General features: G+C 48.6%; 1 protein-coding gene across 2 annotated transcripts in view; it reads left to right on the forward strand.

Annotated features, from left to right (window-relative positions):
- Positions 1-255: 255 nt before the first annotated feature.
- Positions 256-20608, forward strand: part of DGCR8 (DGCR8 microprocessor complex subunit) — a 37164-nt gene continuing 16811 nt past the window's right edge. Inside the window, exons 1-9 of one of the 2 annotated variants that reach the window (XM_049620586.1) lie at positions 256-443; positions 5134-6134; positions 6615-6774; positions 8872-9014; positions 9177-9459; positions 11584-11781; positions 12043-12144; positions 12907-13005; positions 14527-14609. In XM_049620586.1, the coding sequence (XP_049476543.1) occupies positions 5415-6134; positions 6615-6774; positions 8872-9014; positions 9177-9459; positions 11584-11781; positions 12043-12144; positions 12907-13005; positions 14527-14609 (1788 nt within the window). In that variant the 5' untranslated portion in view covers positions 256-443; positions 5134-5414. Of the gene's footprint in view, positions 444-2912; positions 6135-6614; positions 6775-8871; positions 9015-9176; positions 9460-11583; positions 11782-12042; positions 12145-12906; positions 13006-14526; positions 14610-20608 lie in introns of those variants that run through there. The other variant, XM_049620587.1, reaches the window with a different exon arrangement.

Here is a 20608-nt window from a genome sequence, read left to right on the forward strand (position 1 = left end):
CTGCGCTTCCCGCGCTCTCCTGTTCCCGGCATTCGCCGCGCTCCCAGTTCCCGGCGCTCCTCGCGGCCGCCGCCCTCCTCACGGTGAGCCCCGCCCAGGAGGCGACCGTTAGCGCGGCCGGGGCCTGAGCGCCTGGTTCCGCCCACGCGGCCGCGCTATTGGGCCTAGCGCCGTGGCCGCTAGCGCTGCGCTTCGCCGATTGGCAGCCTCCGCAGCCCGCTCGGCGGTCCCCCCCAATGCGGGGTGGCCGCGCGCAGGGATTGGCCGCGAGCCGCCAAGGCCCTCCCTCTGCTCGCCCCGCGCGGCAGGCGGGTCCCGCCGACCGGAGAGAGCTTGGGCGGCCTTTCTAGATAGCGGTATCCGTGGCGGTAGCGGCCAGGCCGTGAGGGTCTCCCTGCTTTGGTCGGGCTGCGGGCAGCTCGGGCAGGCCGCGGGTGCTGGAGGTAGGTGCGGGGCGCGAGGGGCGCCCCGCGGGGTCGGGGCGGGCGCTGCGGCCTGCGCGAGGGCGCGCCCTTCCCCTCCCTCCTTCTCGGGCCGAGGGCTAAGGGCCCGGGCAGCGAGGCGGGGCGGGACGGGAGGGCGCGAGGCGGGGCAGCCACGCGGAGTCCCAGTCTTTGTGAAGCATCATGGCCGCGGGCCTCAGAACGCGAGGCGGAGGTCCCGCTGTGGGGGGTGGAGGGGGGGCGGGCCCCAGGCCCAGGTGACGCCGACTCCGGTCGCACTCCCGCCCGGGTAAACAGCCCGAGTGTAAAGAGGCCCCTTACTCTGTGGGCCCGAAGCTGTAGCGTCGCTTTCAGGCGGGAAAGGTATGAACAAGAGTAGTGTTCGCCCAGGACCCTGCCGGGTGTAACAGTTTGGGAAATCTGAGAAGTCGCCCAAGTCTTTTTCTCCACCAAATGCTCATGGATTGAGTGTCACGTAGATGAACGGATTGTGGTTTTGTTGTAACAATGGTCGTGGTAAAAATAAACGGAGCGGGGCAACCTGTTGATAGTGATACCTGTCAAGTATCATTCGATGGACTTGGGTTGCTCATGGTAGGAATTTGATTTGCTGTTCTGCATGCTTGCATGTACCTTGTTATCTGATGCACGGCAGTCCAGGCTAGGGCTGGTGACTGTGAGGACAACCACCAGGTGGAGACCCTCTGTTTCCTGGCCGCAGACTGGACTCCCAGTCACGGGGCTTTTGGCAGACTGGCCCAAACCCTGCCGCAGGCTGTCACTCACCAAAGAGAGTGAATGGCCAGTCAGCGGTGCGCCTGTGAGTACAGGATGTGAGGTCTGTTAGAGGATGACTAAAGGAATGGATGAGGTCATACTGCTGCTGGGTTGGGCGGGAGGCTGCAGTGTGAGAGGCTTGACCGAAAGGCAGCAGCCCCAGCATTGTACATCACAGCTGCTGCCTCGATGGCCACCCCAGCAAGTGGACTTCAGTGAAGGGTGCTGTCCAAGCCTGTTGGTTTTACCCTATGTGCCAGGGATCCAGGGGAGCCTGCTGCGAGTCTCCTGATGGCTCACAGTCCACTTGGCAACCAAGGTTTACGTCCATATGTTCAGTCAGCTGAGGCAGTAGTGGGGCCGATGGCAGGAGTCACTCTTTGAGCCCCTTTACGGCCAGGCACTCTGTAGGGCACTTCCTGGGGATGATTTTATAATCTGACCATGACCTTGGGGGTAGGAAGCCTGAATTTCACTGGTTTGCCTGGTCTTGGTCCCTCATAGTAGTTGCCCTCCCCCTTTTGGTGGTCTCATCCAGGTTCCTGGCTTTAATGCCCTCTTCCTGACATCTCCCATTGCCTTCTCCAGCCCAGGCCTCCCTTCTGAGCTGCTGCCTCTTCCATATATCCATGTATTACTTTGATGTCAAGTAGCCACGTCCAAAACCAAACCCTGATCTTCACCCACCCCACAACATTTCTCATGCTGCCTTCATCTCCTCAATGCATGACAGCTTTGTTCTTGAGTTTAGAGTCACCTGGATTCCTCTCTTAGGCTTCCGTGCAACACTCAGGACCATTTCTTAACACCTCCAGCTTATCACGCTGCTCTGAACTGCCTGGTGAGCCTCTTAGTTCTTCTCTTTGCTCTCACCCTTGCTCTTCCCTCTACTCACCCATGGTAGTTTTTCTGGACACAGAATGGTACTTTTAAACTGTAAGATAGTGTAAAACCAAGGAAGTGAGGAGGGGAGCCACCTAGCCTGGGTGGTAAAGCAGCTTCACTACTTTCTAGCTGTGTGACCTTGAGCAAGTTGCTTAACCTTTCTGTCTTTAACCTCTCTCCGTGCTTTGTGAGAATGCCTAACACTCTTAGAACAGGGCCTGGCTGAGTGTTGGCTGCCACTGCTGTCCTTGGATCATGTGACCTCACTGCTTGGACCCTCTTGTCCAGTAGCCCATCTCTCAAGATAAGGGCTACAGTTCTTGTCTCACTCCACCCTTCAGCACACTGCTTTTACCTGCACTTCTGCCCCAGGGCCTTTGTTCTTCTCTGTTACCTGGAACATCCCCTCCTCCCACCCCCCTAGCTCACTCTCTTCTGCCTACAGATGGACTCTGGCTGTGCAGCCTTCAGTCTGCCCTTTCTGAAACTGCTTCCCCTCCCCCAACTCCTTGCTTTGTTTTCTCTGGAATACTTCTCACCATTTCTTAGTTGTTTGTCCATCTCTCCTGCTAAAATGTGAGCTCTGTGGGGCAGAGATTTTGTCCATTGTGTCCTTAGCATCTAGAATGGTTACATGTGCCACATGGAAAGCATTCAGCAAACACTTGTTGAATGAGTAGAACAAGCTTACTAGAGGAAAGTAAGGAACTTACCCAAGACTGCTCCATTGTGAGCTCTGAACCTTGAGCTGCTGCCCGCCCCCCCCCCCCCCCCCCCCCAAGGGCTGGGCAGGCTTTCCTGATCTCCCAGGGAGAAAGAATGGTCTCTTTCTCTACAGCTCTCTGACTCCACCTTCTGTACCTCTTCCAGGGTCATTATCATCTTTGCTTTGTGCTTTGATCCTGGCAGCTGCTTGGCCTTATAACATGGTGGCAGGTGTCCTCCTCCTGTACCACCCATTGTTTTCAGCCCCCCTCCCCCCGCCATTTTCAGCCCCGAGAAGCACAGATTCGTTCTTGATCTGTGTTCTGTAGTACTGAACATGCTGACCTGTCTGTCCTTCTCTGAAATGATCTTTGTTGGTTGCCAGGAGACTGGCCTTATTCCACTTGGTGCTCCTCCTGCCTGTTCGGCTGTAGCCACCTTAGCGTTTACTGCAGTTCTGTGTCTTGTTATCCGCATGCTGTATTCCCTTGATCTTTAGCACCTTTAACAGATAAACCTTTGGGGGAAGTATCATTAAATTTCCATTGAATTCAGAAATGTAAGGACATCTTAGAATCTAGGAAACAAGAGTGACAGCTCAGTGGTCATGGCCCTTCCAACTGCATCCAGGCAGTGGGGACCTTGTTTCTTGTTCATGGTAGTACATCCCTTAGAGTAGATGGCCAGTGAATATTGATTGAATGAATTAATTAAATCTAAACAAATCTCTGGTTTGTATGTTGCATCACCTTGAAACTACAACCACCACCCTCTAGTCCTTCACTGTAAACTTCTTAAATGTGTGATGTCTGCTGTCTTCTGTTCTATCTGTGCAGCCAGTCAAGCTGCCCTGGGTGGGCATGGGCATGCATGTGCATATCTGCACCCATGTGCATGGCATGTTCATGCGTGTGTGTGTCAGCATGGCGTGGGAGTGTGTGTGCATACACATTTGCGTCTGCACGTGCTTCTCCTGCTTTGATGTCTGGCCCTCCCGCGGACCTCTGGGTTTTTGGATTGTCCCTCTGACCTGCCTTTTCATGTCATCCCTTTTGTTGTCCTTTCTCCGAAGGGAAGCTTCCCAGAGTGACATCCTCAACCCTCTTCTTGGTCTATGTTGCTTCTCTGGGCAGCCTCTCTCCTGTGATTTTGGCAACTACCACCTCGCTGATGTGTTCTGGCCTTCTGTTTCTGGGCCAGTCACAGTTGCAGAGCTGCCGCCTCAGACCTGTTGGACAGTCTGCCTGGAGGCTCCGTCCATTCTCCTCTGCAGGCTTCTGCCTGAATACTGGAACACGGGGGACCCTCCAGGGGAGAAGCCTCATTCACCTTCAGTTCCCTCTTGTCTCTGCTCTCCACCTCTGCACGGTCAGCAGTGTGGTCAGTTCTGTGTCTTCACTGTTCTTGAGGGCTCCAGCCCTGTCAGCAGAGCCTCTTTCACACCTTTGTCCTCTGGCTTGGAGGACTGCCTTCTATGCCTTGGGCATAGGCACTGGGCCTGGCACAGCAGTCAGTCCCCTTTTTCAAATAGGGACTGAGTTGTGGTGTGTGAATCACTTGACCCTTGGTGGCTCCTTATTGCCCCCAGGATGGAGCCAGGCCCCAGATGGCACCCAGGACTTCCTATGCCTTGGCTCCAGCTGTCTCCTGAGGCTCCCCCGACTGACCCTGGCCAGGTTCCCTTCCCCACAGCCACCACCCCCTCCTCTACTGGGAACAGAACCATGCCACCTCTGGCGACCTCAGCACGCTGCATCACTGTCCCGGTCCACGTGCCACCTTGTGGGCCCAGGAGAGCCCTGGGGTCCCTGGGTAGCAGAGCGCCTGGCCGTATCTCTGAGGCCCTAGTGCCGCAGAGTTGAGCTGAGGGTCTCGCACTCGCCCTCTGACTGACCCAGCCCTAGCAGGTGAGTGGATCCATGTCGCTCTGATGGCCAGAGGGAGGCCACACACCTTATGTGTATTCTGGAAAGGGCAGCCTTGCACCGCGAGCTTGCTTACCTAATAAACTGAGTTAGGGGAATGCTGCGGTGAAGTTTAGCCTAGTTTTTTAAAATCTTTTTTGAGTGTTAAGATAATACTGTTTTTGTGCTTCTGAAGTAGGAATTACAGTGGACAATTAATATATTTAACTTTGGACTTAAATTATAATTTAGGTGTTGAAGGAAAAGCATAGAGCTAATTTGTTTTGAAGCCTAGAAGGTTCTCTAAGGCAGTAGTATTTTAAGTTCTTTACTACACTGTTAATAGCACTTGGTTCTCAGTGCCAATGAAGCAGAAGGTTTCTGTCATTTTGTGACGATGTTTTTAAATCTCTTTGCAGGTGGAAGAAGAAAGGTGCCACTTTGGCATGAAGACAGACTCGCTTAGTCGTCAGTCATTTAAGCTGAGTGCATTGTGATTTCCAATAATTGAGGCAGTGGTTCTAAAAGCTGTCTACATTAATGAAAAGAGCAATGTGGCCAGCTTGACTAAGCCGCCAGCGTGTGCAGCGCGGGCAGGACGGTACCCGGGTCTCAACGGACTTGTGCATGTTAGCTGTATAGATTTATGTAAGGTTTTTTAAAACTCTGGTCTTTTAAAATAGTCTTAACCACTTTTACTATGGAGACATATGAGAGTCCCTCTCCTCTCCCGCGTGAGCCCGCAGGAGAAGCAGTGATGGAGAACCGAGCTTGCCCCCTCCAAGCGCTGCCCCGTGAACAGTCTCCACCACCTCCCCTGCAAACGTCCAGTGATGCAGAGGTAATGGACGTTGGCTCTGGTGGTGATGGACAGGCCGAATCCCCTGCTGAGGACCCGCTCAACTTCTACGGAGCTTCTCTTCTCTCCAAAGGATCCTACTCTAAGGCCCGCCTCCTCATAGACCCGAACTGTAGTGGCCACAGCCCGCGCACCGCCCGGCACGCACCTGCGGTCCGGAAGTTCTCCCCTGACCTTAAGTTGCTTAAGGATGTAAAGATTAGCGTGAGCTTTACCGAGAGCTGCAGGAGTAAGGACAGGAAGGTGCTGTACACAGGAGTGGAGCGCGACGCTCGCACAGATTGCGGTCTGGCCCTTAGCCCTGTCAGTGGAGACGTGCATGCTTGTCCTTTTGGCGGGAGTGTTGGGAACGGGGTAGGCGTAGGGGGTGAGAGTGCTGATAAGAAGGATGAGGAGAATGAGCTGGATCAGGAAAAGAGAGTGGAGTACGCAGTGCTCGATGAGTTAGAAGATTTTACTGACAATTTGGAGCTAGATGAAGAAGGAGCAGGCGGGTTCACGGCTAAAGCAATCGTGCAGAGAGACAGAGTGGATGAAGAGGCCTTGAACTTCTCCTATGAGGTATGTCGGCGACCCCTCCTTTGGAGCACTCTTAGCAAAACCCAAAGAGAGGTGTTGGGAACTGCAGCATCTTTTGAAAGCTGATGTTGCAGAGAAAAAAAACAAAACCAAAAACCCGTATGAGGTGGAATGACGTTAATGTGGAAAAGAAAAAGCCGTAAGAAGTCCAGGTTTTTAAGTTTTCCAAAGGTTTGGCTGAGTAGTCGACCTTGTACTCTTTATGCAACCTGAGTTGGAAGGTGCTGCCGAGAAGCACTTCCTGGTGGGATGTGCACCTGTATCAAGCATCAAGCATGTTAGTTGCAGTTGTCAGTTTCATCCTGTTTGTTTTTCAGATGATCACGCAACATAAAGGCATACCGAGGCCCCACTTGAGAGTGCCTCATTTCTGTGTCTGTTCTCACTAATGCTGTTAAATTTGCCTACGGTACAGGAACGCGGGCTCCGGGGGCCATGGTGTCTGAACAGCATGTTTTGCAGGATGATTTTGACAACGATGTCGATGCTCTGCTGGAAGAGGGCCTTTGTGCTCCCAAAAAGAGGCGAATGGAAGAGAAATACGGAGGAGACAGTGACCATCCGTCTGATGGAGAGACAAGTGTGCAGCCAATGATGACCAAGATTAAAACCGTGCTAAAAAGTAAGTCAGCCGGTTAGAAAGTAGTGTGTTTGTGGGACAGCAGAAGTGTAGGTTTGAGAGCCCCCGGTGCCAGGTGGTGGTCTGGGCAGTGGGCACATATTTGATGGAGGACGGCCATGTCTGATGAAGGGGAAACAGATAAGACACAAGGATGTAACAGATGCATGACAACCCAGGGGCAGGTTGGGGTGTCGGCTGTGGATACACACCACAGAGTGGCTGGTGTTGTGGAGAGGAATGGGGAGGGCACTTCTGATGGGGTGAGGAGGAGGGAATGTTGTATGCTGGGAGATGACAAGATAGGCAACTAGAGAGTGTGGAGGCCGAGGCCAGAGGCAGGTACAGCACCACGGCAGGGAATGGTTGCAGTCTGGGTTCTGGATTCAGTAGAGGCAAAGGTATTCCGAAGCCGCACTTGGTTTTTGGGGGTGGTGGAGGGAGTTGGGAGGCAGCCAGTGACATGCTTGTGCTGCTGCTTTGCCAGTGTGGTATAGGTCAAAGAGAAGTCGGTGTCAGTTTCTAGCTTTCCTGGCCTGGAGGTACCTGTGAGTGTCCAGGTGGAGATTAGGCAGTGGAAAGGGGCTGAACAGATGCGTGGGGACTTGGACACACAGTTGAGACCTTAGGCTGGGGGCCGGGTTGCAGAAAGTGGCCTGGTGTGATGGGAGGAAATTGAGGGGCCGGTGGTGTCCTGTCTCTGACTAGAGTGGACGTGTCAGCAGTGCTGGCTGCTGGCACGTGTCTGCCTGGGTTAGCTAGTGGTTGGAACAGAATGGGTGTTGGGTTTATCAGCTGTAGATGGGGATAAGCCTAGGGCCTCAGCTTCTGGGAAGAAGGGGTGTGGGGGCAGTCTTTACTTCGGTGCCTCCAGATATTTGCTTTGTACTCTTTCTGTGGTTTCAGCAATCTGAGCAGACAAAGTCCTGTTCATCCTGAGTGGCCCACAGGTTCACAATATGCCTGTGACTGCAGGCATGCCACTTGGCCTGCCTGCACTGGGCAGTCCTGTACCTTTCTCTCTGCAGCCTTCTCCACCTCACCCACCTGGCAGCCTGCCCCATAGTGCAGCCTCCCAGGAGCTGCAGCATGGGCCTCATGCTCACAGGCGGCGTGTGAGCTGCATGTGAGCTCTTCAGATGGCTGGGCCAACTTTATGACTGCTGGTTGTCACAGATGAGTGATCCAGGTGCACCTGCCAGTATTGCCATGTTCTGGTATCAGGTCAGGGGTTAGCACTGCTGGGTGGGGACCTGGCACTGGGATACCACTCCCTTTACCATGAGAGTCCCTGGTGCCATTTTATTGTATGTATATTTTTTAGATTTCATTTGCTTTTTTCCTTTTGTTTCTAAATTTCTTACTTGCACCCAGTACCTGTAAGATAATTAAGTTTCCGTTGAATCTTTGTGCTTTTCCCAGTAACCAGGCCTGTCAGTGGCAGATGTCAAGTGGGTAACAAGTCTTGAGTCTTTTTCTATGACTGCATGTTTACATGGTTTAGCAAGAACTGACTTAGAAATTTATGAATTGTGAGTGTTTCACATGCTAGTGAGAGCATGCAGCTTAGGTACAATGAAGGCATGTTATCCAGTCACAGGGAGCAGTGGTCGACAGACATGCAATTTATTAGCAAAGCTAACCCAGTCCCTGGGGTGCCTCTGGCCACAGCCAAGGCAGGCAGTGAGGAATTAATGCCCTTGATGCCCACAGCTGTGCAGGCAGCAGCTGAGGCTATGATTTGTGTCTTATAGAATCTCATCCCAGGCTCCTTCACGCACCACATGCTGTTCTAGGTCTAAGAGTACAGCAGTGAACAAGGTGGACAGCTTCCTCTGTTGAGGAGGAACTTAGATTCTATGGGTTAGAGCTATGTAAACACAACAATTGAGCAGAGTTTCATGCATAGGAGGTGCTGAGCAGCAGATGGGGCTGGGACAGGCTCTGAGGAGGGCAGGGTACTCCCCTACTCTCCTAGTTCTTAGAGGTTTTTTTCAATACTTGGTTGGCTTTACTGTTCTCATCTGCTTGTAATTTTGAAGACTTCCATAACTCGGAGAGTTTTTGAAGTGATTGTGGGATGTTCTTGTCTTTATGTAGGTCGTGGCCGTCCTCCTACGGAACCGTTGCCTGATGGATGGATCATGACATTCCACAACTCTGGAGTCCCCGTGTACCTACACAGAGAGTCTCGGGTGGTCACCTGGTCCAGGCCGTATTTCCTGGGAACGGGAAGCATACGGGTAGGGGATGCATCAGTCATGAATTTAGTCTTGTAAGTTTGCAGACTGAACACACACACGTTACACTTACATCGTAGCCAAGCAGAGGCAGGTGGAAGGCATCGGATGTTCAGACCTTTGGGGTCATCCTTGTAATCTGTGTTGCAATTTCACTATCCGCAGAAACATGATCCTCCTCTGAGTAGCATTCCCTGTCTGCATTATAAGAAAATGAAGGATAATGAGGAAAGAGAGCAAAGCAGTGAGCTTGCCCCCAGTGGGGAAATGTCCCCTGTCAAGCCGCTGAGCCGATCTACGGAGCTGGAGTTCCCCCTGGAAGAGCCTGACTCCATGGGAGCTGACTCAGGGCCCCCTGATGAGAAGGACCCACTGGGGGCTGAGGCTGCCCCTGGGGCCCTGGGGCAGGTGAAGGCAAAGGTCGAGGTGTGCAAGGATGAATCAGTTGGTAAGTTTCCTTCCTTCCTTGTTGGTTGGGACCCATCTGCAGGGATGTGGCTATATTCCACGCCTTCCCTGCAATCACATTCCTACTGCTGAAGGCCACTTGTTCCTAGTTATGTATGTGAGGAAGGGGCTTCTGGGGACCTGTGTCCACTCTTATGTGGCTAGAAAGGTGCGTCTCCCTGATCTTAGAACCCGCCTGGTCTGCAGGCCCCACATGGCCAGTGCTGCCACAGAGGTGGCTACAGTCAGTGCAGATCGGCCTTTTTCTCCAGTCACTTTTGTGACCTTTCCTGAAATTCTGGTTTTTCAGCAGGATGTGCTCTCCTGGCATTGTTTTGATTTACCTTGATGGGCCCAGAGTGAGCTTCGTCAGTCCACGGACTCAGCACTGGGGGATGGCCACTATTCTGTGGACATTTCCTGCTTCAATCCCACTATTGTTTTTGGCTGTGTTGGTGTTTCTCTTCTTTTTTTGTGTGTTTTTTAGCCTAGGCCTCCCCATTCAGTTTCTTTTTCTTTTAATGTTTGTTTTTGAGAGAGAGAGAGAGAGAGAGAGACAAAGTGAGAATGGGGAAGAGGGAGAGAGAGAAGGAGACATAGAATCCGAAGCAGGCTCCAGGCCCTGAGCTGTCAGCGTAGAGCCTGACGCGGGGCTCGAACTCATGAACTGAGAGATCATGACCTGAGCCAAAGTTGGCCGTTCAACCGACTGAGCCACTCAGGCGCCCCTAGGCTTCCTCATTCAGCTCTTAGTTTGTCTCTATAGTGGTGGCAGATCCCTTTCAGCCCACCTGCTGAATCTCATTTCAAGGAGGACTTTGTGTTTCTGAGGATTTTTGGTAATTGCTGTTTGGATATTGTCAGTATTGCTGCCCAGCCTGTCTTGTAACTCTTATTTATGAGGAGCCTAGAAGAGCTGGGATCAGGGGAGCACCACTGCTGAAGAAGGGGAGGGTGTCTCAGAGAGGGGTGGCCTCTGTGGAGAGAGGTGTCTGGGGAAAGGCAGGGTGTGTCACTAGCCCCCAGCTTCCCCAGTGGACAGACTGCGTTCTCCCCACGCCTGCCTGCCTGCTGTCTCCCTCCTTATCCACGTCAGCCTCCCCTGTCTTCTCTCCGGGTGCTGGAGCTTTTCTCAGGACCTGTCTGAAGGGAGCTTTTGCTTTCAGCCTTTATCGTAGAGGTTTTTTTCTTCATACTATCTTTTAGGCACACAAACACCTGAATGTGTTCCTGTTTTTTTGAAAACACCTGCCTTTTATTTCTAATTTCATTCCCATGGGAGAGGTTGACCACTTGTACTTGTTTGCAGACTCACTTCCCTGCATTCACGTGTAAAGAAATATGTGGTTTTGGTGCATAATTAAGTAGGTGCAGGTACGTTGTTTCACAGCTTTGTGTTTTAACCGTATATTCCTCAGTCTTCACACATGGAACTCCTCCCTCCGCTTCCACCGGCACTGCTCTTTGGGCTGGCCATGAGCCATGACAGTCCCTGCCTCAGGGCTTACACTTGAGTAAGAGACCAGTTAGGCTGACATGATTCTCTAGGATGTCCTGGGAGGGAGAGGGGTAGTGGGTGCAACAGTAAAAGCAGAAGGCCCCTGGGAACTTCACTGAGTGGGGTGGGTGGTGAACAGTGGGGATGGGCCAGGGACTGTGTGGGGCGAGGCATGACAGGTGCCAAGGCCCAAGCCACCTGCTTGTGTTGCTGAGTGTGCTTGGGGCCAGGGTGCCGGAGGGGAGAGTGCAAGGTGTGCACTGGGTGCATAGCGCTTTGGCTGCTGTGGTACCTGTTTTGATACAGGGAAAAAAGGCTTGAAGGCCATCTGATTTTTTGTTAGTTTTTAAAGCTTTTTCTTTTTCTCCTTTTTTCTTATTGTTCTTGTTCCAAATAAACTAAAAGAGCATCCTAGAGGTTTGTAACTTGAGTAATTTGAGGAGCTGCCAGAGTGAAGGGACCTGATCCTTTGCTTTCTTTGCTCTTTGAAAGGAAAAGTGAAAGAATGGGGATGGTGTGGTGGGACCTGTTTGATGGGCAGCCCGTTGCTGCCCAACTTAGTGGGCAGAGAAAACATGACTCTTATGTTGGAAATTAGCAATTTTGTTCTCTGGTAAATCCGCACAGATCTGGAGGAATTTCGGAGCTACTTGGAAAAGCGTTTTGACTTTGAGCAAGTCACTGTGAAGAAATTCAGGACTTGGGCTGAGCGGCGGCAGTTTAACCGAGAAATGAAACGGAAACAGGCGGAGTCTGAGAGGCCCATCTTGCCAGCCAATCAGAAACTCATCACTCTGTCTGTGCAGGATGCACCCACAAAGAAAGGTGAGTTGGGGCTTGTAAATTTTATCATTGGCAGATTGATTATACTGTTGTTTTTCACTTGATGGTCTTAGAACATATGCTTGGTGTGTGAATTGCGTTTACTTCAAAGCTTATGTTTACCCTATGAATGCAGAGGTGCACTGTGTTCATGGTGGTGAGCCCCTAATTGTGAGTGAGTCGCTAACTTGGTGGTGCCAGGTCCCAAGTGCTAGCTTGCGGCAGGTCCTCACGCTGTTGCTGAGATAGGCCTTCTTGTCACAGAGTTTGTCATTAACCCCAACGGGAAGTCCGAGGTCTGCATCCTGCACGAGTACATGCAGCGAGTTCTCAAGGTCCGCCCTGTTTATAATTTCTTTGAATGTGGTAAGTTTGACCTCCCCCATCTCAGCCCCGAAGAATCCTACACCTTGCTGGGGTCATGGCTGGGAGGCGGGAACTGACCATTAGCCCCACTCTTTGGGATAGGAGTGAAAAGGCAGGGCAGGGAGAAGGGCACTGCAGGTGGGCAGGTCATTTTCACAGTAGTGTGCCCCTTCTGAGGGCCAGTGCCTCTGCTTCCCCTTCCATTATCTATGCTCCCTCCACCCCCACCTTCCGTTCATTCCTTGCTCCAAGGAAGGCCTCCCTTGCTGTGTTTCCACCTGCCCCCAGGTGGATGGAGTGGCCTTAGGCCTGCACTTCCCACCACCTGTCTCCTGTGGCCATCCTCATCACACCTTTGTGAAAACCAGTTTATCCTTTTCTTGGAAGTCTGAACCCAGGAGTCACGCATTATTTTTCATGTTGTTTCTTTGACTTAACTGCATCTGTGTGTCTCCGCTGCTCACAGCCCTCTGTCCATCTTTCATAGACATTGATCCCTATCCCGGCTTGGCCTCTGGCCTCCTGTTTCCCCTCCAGCTTATGAACCCGTAGTCTCCCATTTCCCAAGATTTTCCTGGCATGCTCTTTGCCTGCTGACCAACCCTTGGCCCTCTCTCCATGCCTCGGGAGCCCCTGTCTCTGCCCTCCAGCAGCAGCCCTGACCCTGCCTTGTCTTTTGGTGCCAGCAGATTGTATGTATACGTGCGTGCATGCTTTTAATGTCTTGGCAAGTGTTTTTAAAACAATAATTTTAATTTTAAGAGAACCCAAGTGAGCCTTTTGGTGCCTCGGTGACCATTGATGGTGTGACCTATGGATCCGGAACTGCAAGCAGCAAAAAACTTGCGAAGAATAAAGCTGGTAATGTGCCTATTTGGGTGTCAGAGACCCATGCTACCTACTGTGTCTGCCTCTCCCCTTAGCTGGGGAGGGCTGGGGGTAGAGCAAATCCATTTTATTTATGTAATCATCTACCTTGGTTTTTTAAAAGTATGTGCTCTTTGGAAAAGACTCAAGTAGAGGAAGTAAAGTGTGAGAAATAAAAGTAGAAAATGCAAACCTCTGCTCGGTGGAGGCTGGGCCAGAATCTTCCAACCTTGTCCCCACCACTCACAGAGCTGACCAGGCTGTGCCTAGCACGCATACTAGAGCGGGTTTGTATTTAAACTGAGCAAAACGTGGGCATCTTAGGAGATGACAAACAGGTGGAAACGTATGCAGTCAGCATTCTCCTTGAGTGGTTTTGACATGTGCGAGGACGATTTCCTGAGTCCTTCAAACTGCCATTCATTGAACATAGCCTGTCAGATCCCTGGGAAGGCCTATGTTTCTGGTTAAAATGGAAACCGTTCTGCCTCACCATTAGGATTACTTGACCTCTTCTTGGGAGTAGAGCATATTGCATGGTGCATGTTGGGTGTACCCAGACACTGGCGCCCACAATTCCATTCTTGAGGTTTCTCTGTTGTGTCTTCCAAAGCATGAAGCATGTTGGTTTATCACATTCTCACTAGGTCTCGAGGGTGGTGAAAGTGCTTTTGCTCACGTGACTCAGAATTTCCTTTGGAGTTGCTTTCTTTGGTGATGTATGCTGAGGATGATTGGGAGAATATGTTACTTTCTATCCTTTCGTCCCGGGTTCTCCCTCAAGGCCTGCTGTCCATCTTAGGCAGAAAACTGACAAAAGCCTTTTTCAGCTCAACAAACTGGTGCTACTAAGGTCATGGGGCACATAACCAGCAGAGTGGGGCTCACTGTGGGAGTGGAAACGTCCTGGCAGTGGGGCTCTGCTCTCCCCATGTGCAAGGATCCACTTCTCTGCCCAGACCCCAGCTGCTCTCTTGATTCCTCACTCGGATGTCTTGCCAGCACCTACAACTCTACAGGGTCAGACTTTTGCCCCTCCCCTGTTCTGCAGCACCCCCCACTTCCCCACCCCAGTGGTGAGTGGCAGTCCTGCTCACGCAGAAACCTGTGCTCAGCATTGAGTCATCCCTCTGCTCCATCCTGCAGATGCTTTCTCCAAAGTATCTGTCCAATCGCTCTGCTTTTCCCTGCCACACTCAGCAGCCTGTTCACTCCTCAGGCCTCGCTGCCTGGCCTGCTACAAGTACCTCAGGGCAAGAGTACACACAGCTCGGTGTGGCTTACAAGGCTGCCCACAGTCTTAACGCTTGTCCCACGGCCTCTTTGTTTAGGATGTGCACCTCCCGTCCTCTGCTCTCCCTGCCTGTGAAGTGCTGCTTGCTGTTCCCCAGGGCCCTTGCTTCCCTCTGAGCCGTGGGTACTCTGGCCCTACACAGGAGTCAGCATGTAGCTTGCTCTGGAGTTAGGAAGCAAGCTGGGCCTGAGCCCTCACCCTTGGGGTTTTTCTTTTCATAGCCCGAGCTACGCTGGAGATCCTTATCCCTGACTTTGTCAAACAGACCTCTGAGGAAAAGCCCAAAGACAGTGAAGAGCTTGAGGTGAGTGTTGTGATCCTGCCCTGTTTGGAGCTGTGGTTCCAGTGCAGTGTCCGCACCCCACCCTCCTCACTAGTGCAGGTTATGCTCACGGATTTAGTCACCCAAGCTCTAGGTGATTTTGTTTTGTTCATACTTTATAAAAGGGGAAACTAGCTTGTCTTTGTGCAAACGGGGAAAGGTGTTATTTTTGTCAGAGATTTTTGTCCCATGTCTTGCAGTGAGTGGTAAAGAATGTGCATAATAAGTGTATACGGGAATTCGTCAGCTCTACCCTGACTGGAGATCCATGGTGAGAATGAAACTTTGAGACTGTCTGTAAAAGTTATGTTGTTCTTTGTATTAAGAACTACTTAAAACTACTTGTGAACTTTCTTGGGTAAATATGATAAAATGGATATTTGTAGTAAGGGCTTCTCAAATTCTGAGGAAGGTGTTCTTTTTTATAAGTTCATTAAAAAGATTTTTTTTAAAGTTTATTTTAGAGAGAGAGGGCATGAGTGAGGGACAGAAAGGGAGAGAGAGAGAATCCCAAGCAGGCTCTGTGCTGTCAGTGCAGAGCCCAATGTGGGGCTCAGACTGACAAACCATGAGATCATGACCTGAGCCAAGATCAAGAGTCGGATGCTTAAGCAACTGAGCCACTCAGAAGCCTCTCTAACAGTTTTATTGGTGTGTAATTTATATACCATGAGTTTTGCTCTTTTAAACCGTACTGTTGAGTGGATTTTTGTGTATTCAGAGTTGTACAATCATCGCTTGCAGTGTTCTAATCTTAGAATATTTTCATCTCCCTGTTCCTTGCCCCTCAACCCCTGGTGACCACTAATCTCTCTGTCTTGATGGATTTACTAGTTCTGGACACTTCATACCAATGGAATCATATGACATGTAGTCCTTTGTGACTGGCTTCTTTTACTTACCATGCTGTCTTAGCTGTAGGTTTTATCAGATTGAGGAAATTTCCTTCTGCTCTTGGTTTGCTGAGAGTTTTTTTTAGGAATGGATGTTGGATTTTGTCAAATGTTTTTCCTGCTTGTACTGAGATGATTGTCAGGTTTTTGTTTTTTACTGTAGTCATGTGGTGGTATATTGCATAGGTTTTTGAATGTTAAACCAACCTTGGATTTCTGGGATAAATCCCACTTAGTCATGGTGCACGTAAGTTTGATGTGTTTGCTGGATTTAGCGTGCTGGTATTTTAAGGACTTTTGCAGCTATATTTATAAGGGATACTTGTTTGTAGTTTTCTTGTGATGTCTGGTGTTGGTGTTGGGGTAATACTGTCTTTACAGAATGAGGTGGAAAGTGTTCCTTTCTCTACTATTGGTGTGGAATATTTCGTGAAAGGTTGGTAGTAATTTTTTAAACATTTGATAGAATTCACCAGTGAAACCATTTGAGTCCAGACTTGAATTTGTCTGAGGTTAGTTAATTACTAATTCAATCTTTTCACTTTTACCTCTGTTCAAATATCCTTTTCCTTTTTGAGCTGGTATGGAAACTTTGGGTTTTTATAGGAATTTTTCATTTCGATCTAGACTAATTCTTTGGCATACATTTATTCGTAGTGTTCCCTTATGATCCACGTTGTTTTGGTAAGTTTGTGCTGCTCCTGCTTTCATTACTGATTTTAGTAGTTGAGTCCCTCTTTTTTTCTCTTGGTCAATTTAAAGTTTGTCAGTGTTGTTGATCTTTCAATGATCTAACTTCTGGTTTTGTTGATCCCCACCCCTCCCCACAATAGCTTTGTTACTGTCTGTTTCATTTATTTCTGCTGTAGCCTTTGTTTCCTTTCTTTTGCCAACCTTAGGTTTAGTTTGTTTTTCTTTTCTAGTGTCTTCAGAGTATGGATTGGAGATCTTCTTTTTATTCTTTTTATTTATTCCATTTAATGTTATTTTTTATTTATTTATTTATTTATTTTGAGAGAGAGAGAGTACACACGAGTAGGGGAGAGGGGCAGAGGTAGAGAGTGTGAGAGAGATTCTTAAGCAGGCTCCATGCTCAGGGCTCAATCCCACAACCCTGGGATCATGACCTGAGCTGAAATCAAGAGTCAGGTGCTTAACTGACTCAGCCACCCAGGTGCCCCCTGAGATCTTCTTTCTAAATATTGGAGCTTGGGCTATAAATTTTTTTCTATGTACTACTTTCACTGCGGCCCATAAGCTCTAGTGTGTGTTCTATTTTTTGTTCACCTCAAAGTGTTTTTCTCATTTCTCTTGTGGTTTCTTCTTGAACCATTGGTTATTTTCGGAGTGTCTACTTTCCATCTATTTGTGAATTTCCCAAATTTCCTTTAGTTATTGATCTTTAATTCCAGTGTGGTTCAAAAACATAGTTTGTATGATTTCAGTCAGTCTTTTAAATTCATTGAAGTTTGTTTTATGACCTAACATATGATTTGCCCTAGAGAATGTTTTATATGCAAGTGTACTATGGAGTGAACCAGATGCCTGTTAGGTCTAGTTGGTGTATAGTGTTATCTTCCTTTGTTGGTCTTCTGCCTAGTTCTATCCGTTCTTGAATGTGGGTATTGGAGTCTTCTGCTGTTGTTATTGAATTATAGCTTCTTTCAATTCTGTTTTTGCTTCATGTATTTTGGGGCTGTTGGTAGCTACATATATGTTGGTGGTATTGGGAGGTAATTAGAAATGTATGTTTGGTCTTTGTTCTTGGTTCCTGGTGCAGAGCTTCTAATGTAATACAGTACATTAATGCGTTTTTTGTCCCTATTTCTTTAAAAAGCTGCAGGTTGATAAAGGTGAATGTTTTTTGTTATTTTTAACAGACTCCTTTTTTTAAGATTTTTTTCCTATTTATTTATTTATGAGAGAGAGGGAGAGAGAGAATCTCATGAGGGACAGAGAGAAAGGGAATCCCACACAACAATGACAGTGCAGAGCCCGAAGTGGGGCTTGAACTTGCCTGAAGCCGCTCTCAAACTCATGAACTGTGAAATCATGACCTGAGCCTAAGTCAGATGCTTAACTGACTGAGCCACTCGGGCACCCCTTAACAGGCCCCTTTCAACCACATCTGAGTTTATGTTAATGAAGTAGCTTTTGGACCATTCCTTTGGATGGGAGCTGGTTGCCCAGGGAATTTACCATCTAATTAGAGGGTTGGGACTTTCAGGGCTTCCCCTTCCCGTGTGTTTGGGGGGAGTCACTGGATGTTGAGCTAATTGCTAATGGCCAGTGAGGTAATCAGTTATGCCTGTATAGTGAAGCCTCCATTAAAAAACTCTTAACTGAAGGGGTTCAGAGAGCTTCTTGGTTGATGAACACATTGAGATGCTGAAAAGATGGCAGGCTTAGAGAAGGCATGGAAGCTCTGTACCCCTTCTTTTATACTTGCCCTATTTATCTTTTCCATCTGGGCTGTTTCTAAGTTATATCCTTTTGTAATAAAGCAGGGCTCTAGGAAGTAAAACGGAGGAAGGGTTGGGAACCGCCAGTATATAGCTGCTCAGTCAGAAGCACAGGTGACAACCTGGACTTGAGGTTAGTGGCAAGTGGTGGCAATAGTCTTGTAGGACTGAGCCCTTAATCTGCAGGATCTGCCCTAACTCCTGGCAGTTAGCATTAGAACGGCTTGGTGTGGAAACACATTCATTTGGTGTCACAAGTGTTCAAACCAGAAGTCAGTTCTATTTAATGTTTATAATGGTTATGTCACCTTGATGGATGAACTCTTTGTCATTATTAAATATCTTTTATCTTTAGTAATATGTTTTGTCTTAGTGTCTTAGAGTCAGTTTTCTCTGATACAGTCATTCCTACGTTTTTTTTTTTTTTTTTTTTTTTTAATATTTATTTTTGAGAGAGAGACAGAGTGTGAGCAGGGAGGGGCAGAGAGAGAGGGAGACACAGAATCTAAAGCAGGCTCCAGGCTCTGAGCTGCCAGCACAGAGCCCGATGTGGGGCTTGAACTCACGAACCATCAGATCACGACCTGAGCTGAAGTCGGACGCTTAACTGACTGAGCCACCCAGGCGTCCAGTCATTGCTACTTTCTGATATGTCTTTCCATCTTTTTACCTTTAACCCGTTTGTGTGTTTGAATCTAAATTGTGTTTCTTCTACACAGCATAAAACTGGGTTTTGTTTCTATGCATTCTGTCAAATCTCTGCCTTTTGATCAGAGAGTTTAATCAATTTGTTTTTTAAAGATTTTATTTTATTTTTTAAAAAAATTTTTTTTTAACGCTTATTTATTTTTGGGACAGAGAGACAGAGCATGAATGGGGGAGGGGCAGAGAGAGAGAGGGAGACACAGAATCGGAAGCAGGCTCCAGGCTCTGAGCCATCAGCCCAGAGCCTGACGCGGGGCTCGAACTCACGGACCGCGAGATCGTGACCTGAGCTGAAGTCGGACGCTTAACCGACGGAGCCACCCAGGCGCCCCAAAGATTTTATTTTTAAGTAATCTCTGCACCCAATGCAGGGCTTGAATTTATAACCTTAAGATCAAAAGTCACATGCCCCACCGACTAAGCCAGCCAGGTGCCCCTTTTATTTTTTTATTTATTTATTTAAAAAATTTTTTTTTTTTTTTTTAACATTTATTTATTTTTGAGACCGAGAGAGACAGAGCATGAACGGGGGAGGGTCAGAGAGAGGGGGACACAGAATCTGAAACAGGCTCCGGGCTCCGAGCTGTCAGCACAGAGCCCGATGCGGGGCTAGAACTCCCGGACCATGAGATCATGACCTGAGCCGAAGTCGGATGCTTAACCGCAGGTGCCCCTTTTAAATAAAGTTAATCAACTTTTTTTTCTTTTTGGAGGGGCCTTAGTCAATTGAAATGTAATTACTGATAAGGTAGAATTGATATATACCATTACACTGTTTGCTTTCTGTTTTATGTCTTTTTGTTCCTCAGTTCCTTTGTTACTGCCTCTTCTGTTTTAAATACTTTCTAATGTACCACTTTAATTCTCTTGTTTCCTTCACTGTATATACACATATTTTTAAATTTTTTTTAACATTTATTTATTTTTGAGAGACAGTGTGAGCAGGGGAGGGGCAGAGAGAAGAGGGAGACACAGAATCTGAAGCAGGCTCCAGGCTCTGGAGCCTGACGTGGGGCTTGAACTCACAAGCCATGCGATCATGACCTGAGCCGAAGTTGGACACTTAACCAACTGAGCCACCCAGGCGCCCCTCCCTGTATATTTTTAAGTTATTTTCTTGGTGATTGTCATAGGGTATAACTGTAACATCTAAACTGAAAACAATCTAGTTTGGACTAATGCCAACTAACTTCAGTTGTATATAAAAATTTTGCTCCTATAGCTCAATTTACCTTCACCTTTATGGTTATGTTGTCACAAATTACCTCTCTGTATGTTGTGTGTCCACAAACATGGATTTATAATTATTGTTTTACGTAGTTGTCTTTAAATCTTTTTTTTTTTTTTTTAATGTTTATTTTTGAGAGAGACAGACCGTGAGTAAGGGAGGGTCAGAGAGAGAGGGAGACACAGAATCCGAAGTAGGCTCCAGGCTCTGAGCTGCCAGCACAGAACCTGACACAGGGCTCTAACCCACGAACTGTGAGATCATGACCTGAGCTGAAGTTGGATGCTTAACCGATGGAGCCACCCAGGCGCCCCTATATCTATTTTTTTTAATGTTGGTTTATTTTTGATAGACAGAGACAGACTGCTAACAGGGGAGGGGGAGAGAGAGGGAGACACAGAATCCAAAGCAGGCTTTAGGCAGAACCTGATGTTGGGCTTGAACTGACAAGTTGTGAGATTATGGCCTAAGTCAAAATTGGACTCTGAGTCAACTGAGCCACCCAGGCGCCTCTATATAGTTGTCCTTTAATTCAGAAAGGAAAAACAGAATTAGAAACAATATATGTTTATATTGTCTTTTATTTACTGTAGTTAGCTTTATTTTTTGTAATGCCCTCAATTTGTTTATGGTCTACAGTGTCCTTTTATTTTGGCCTGAAGGCACATCCCCCCCCCCCCCCCCCCCCCCCCC

This window comes from Panthera uncia (genome assembly GCF_023721935.1).
Source record: "Panthera uncia isolate 11264 chromosome D3 unlocalized genomic scaffold, Puncia_PCG_1.0 HiC_scaffold_8, whole genome shotgun sequence".
Classification (NCBI taxonomy): domain Eukaryota; kingdom Metazoa; phylum Chordata; class Mammalia; order Carnivora; family Felidae; genus Panthera; species Panthera uncia.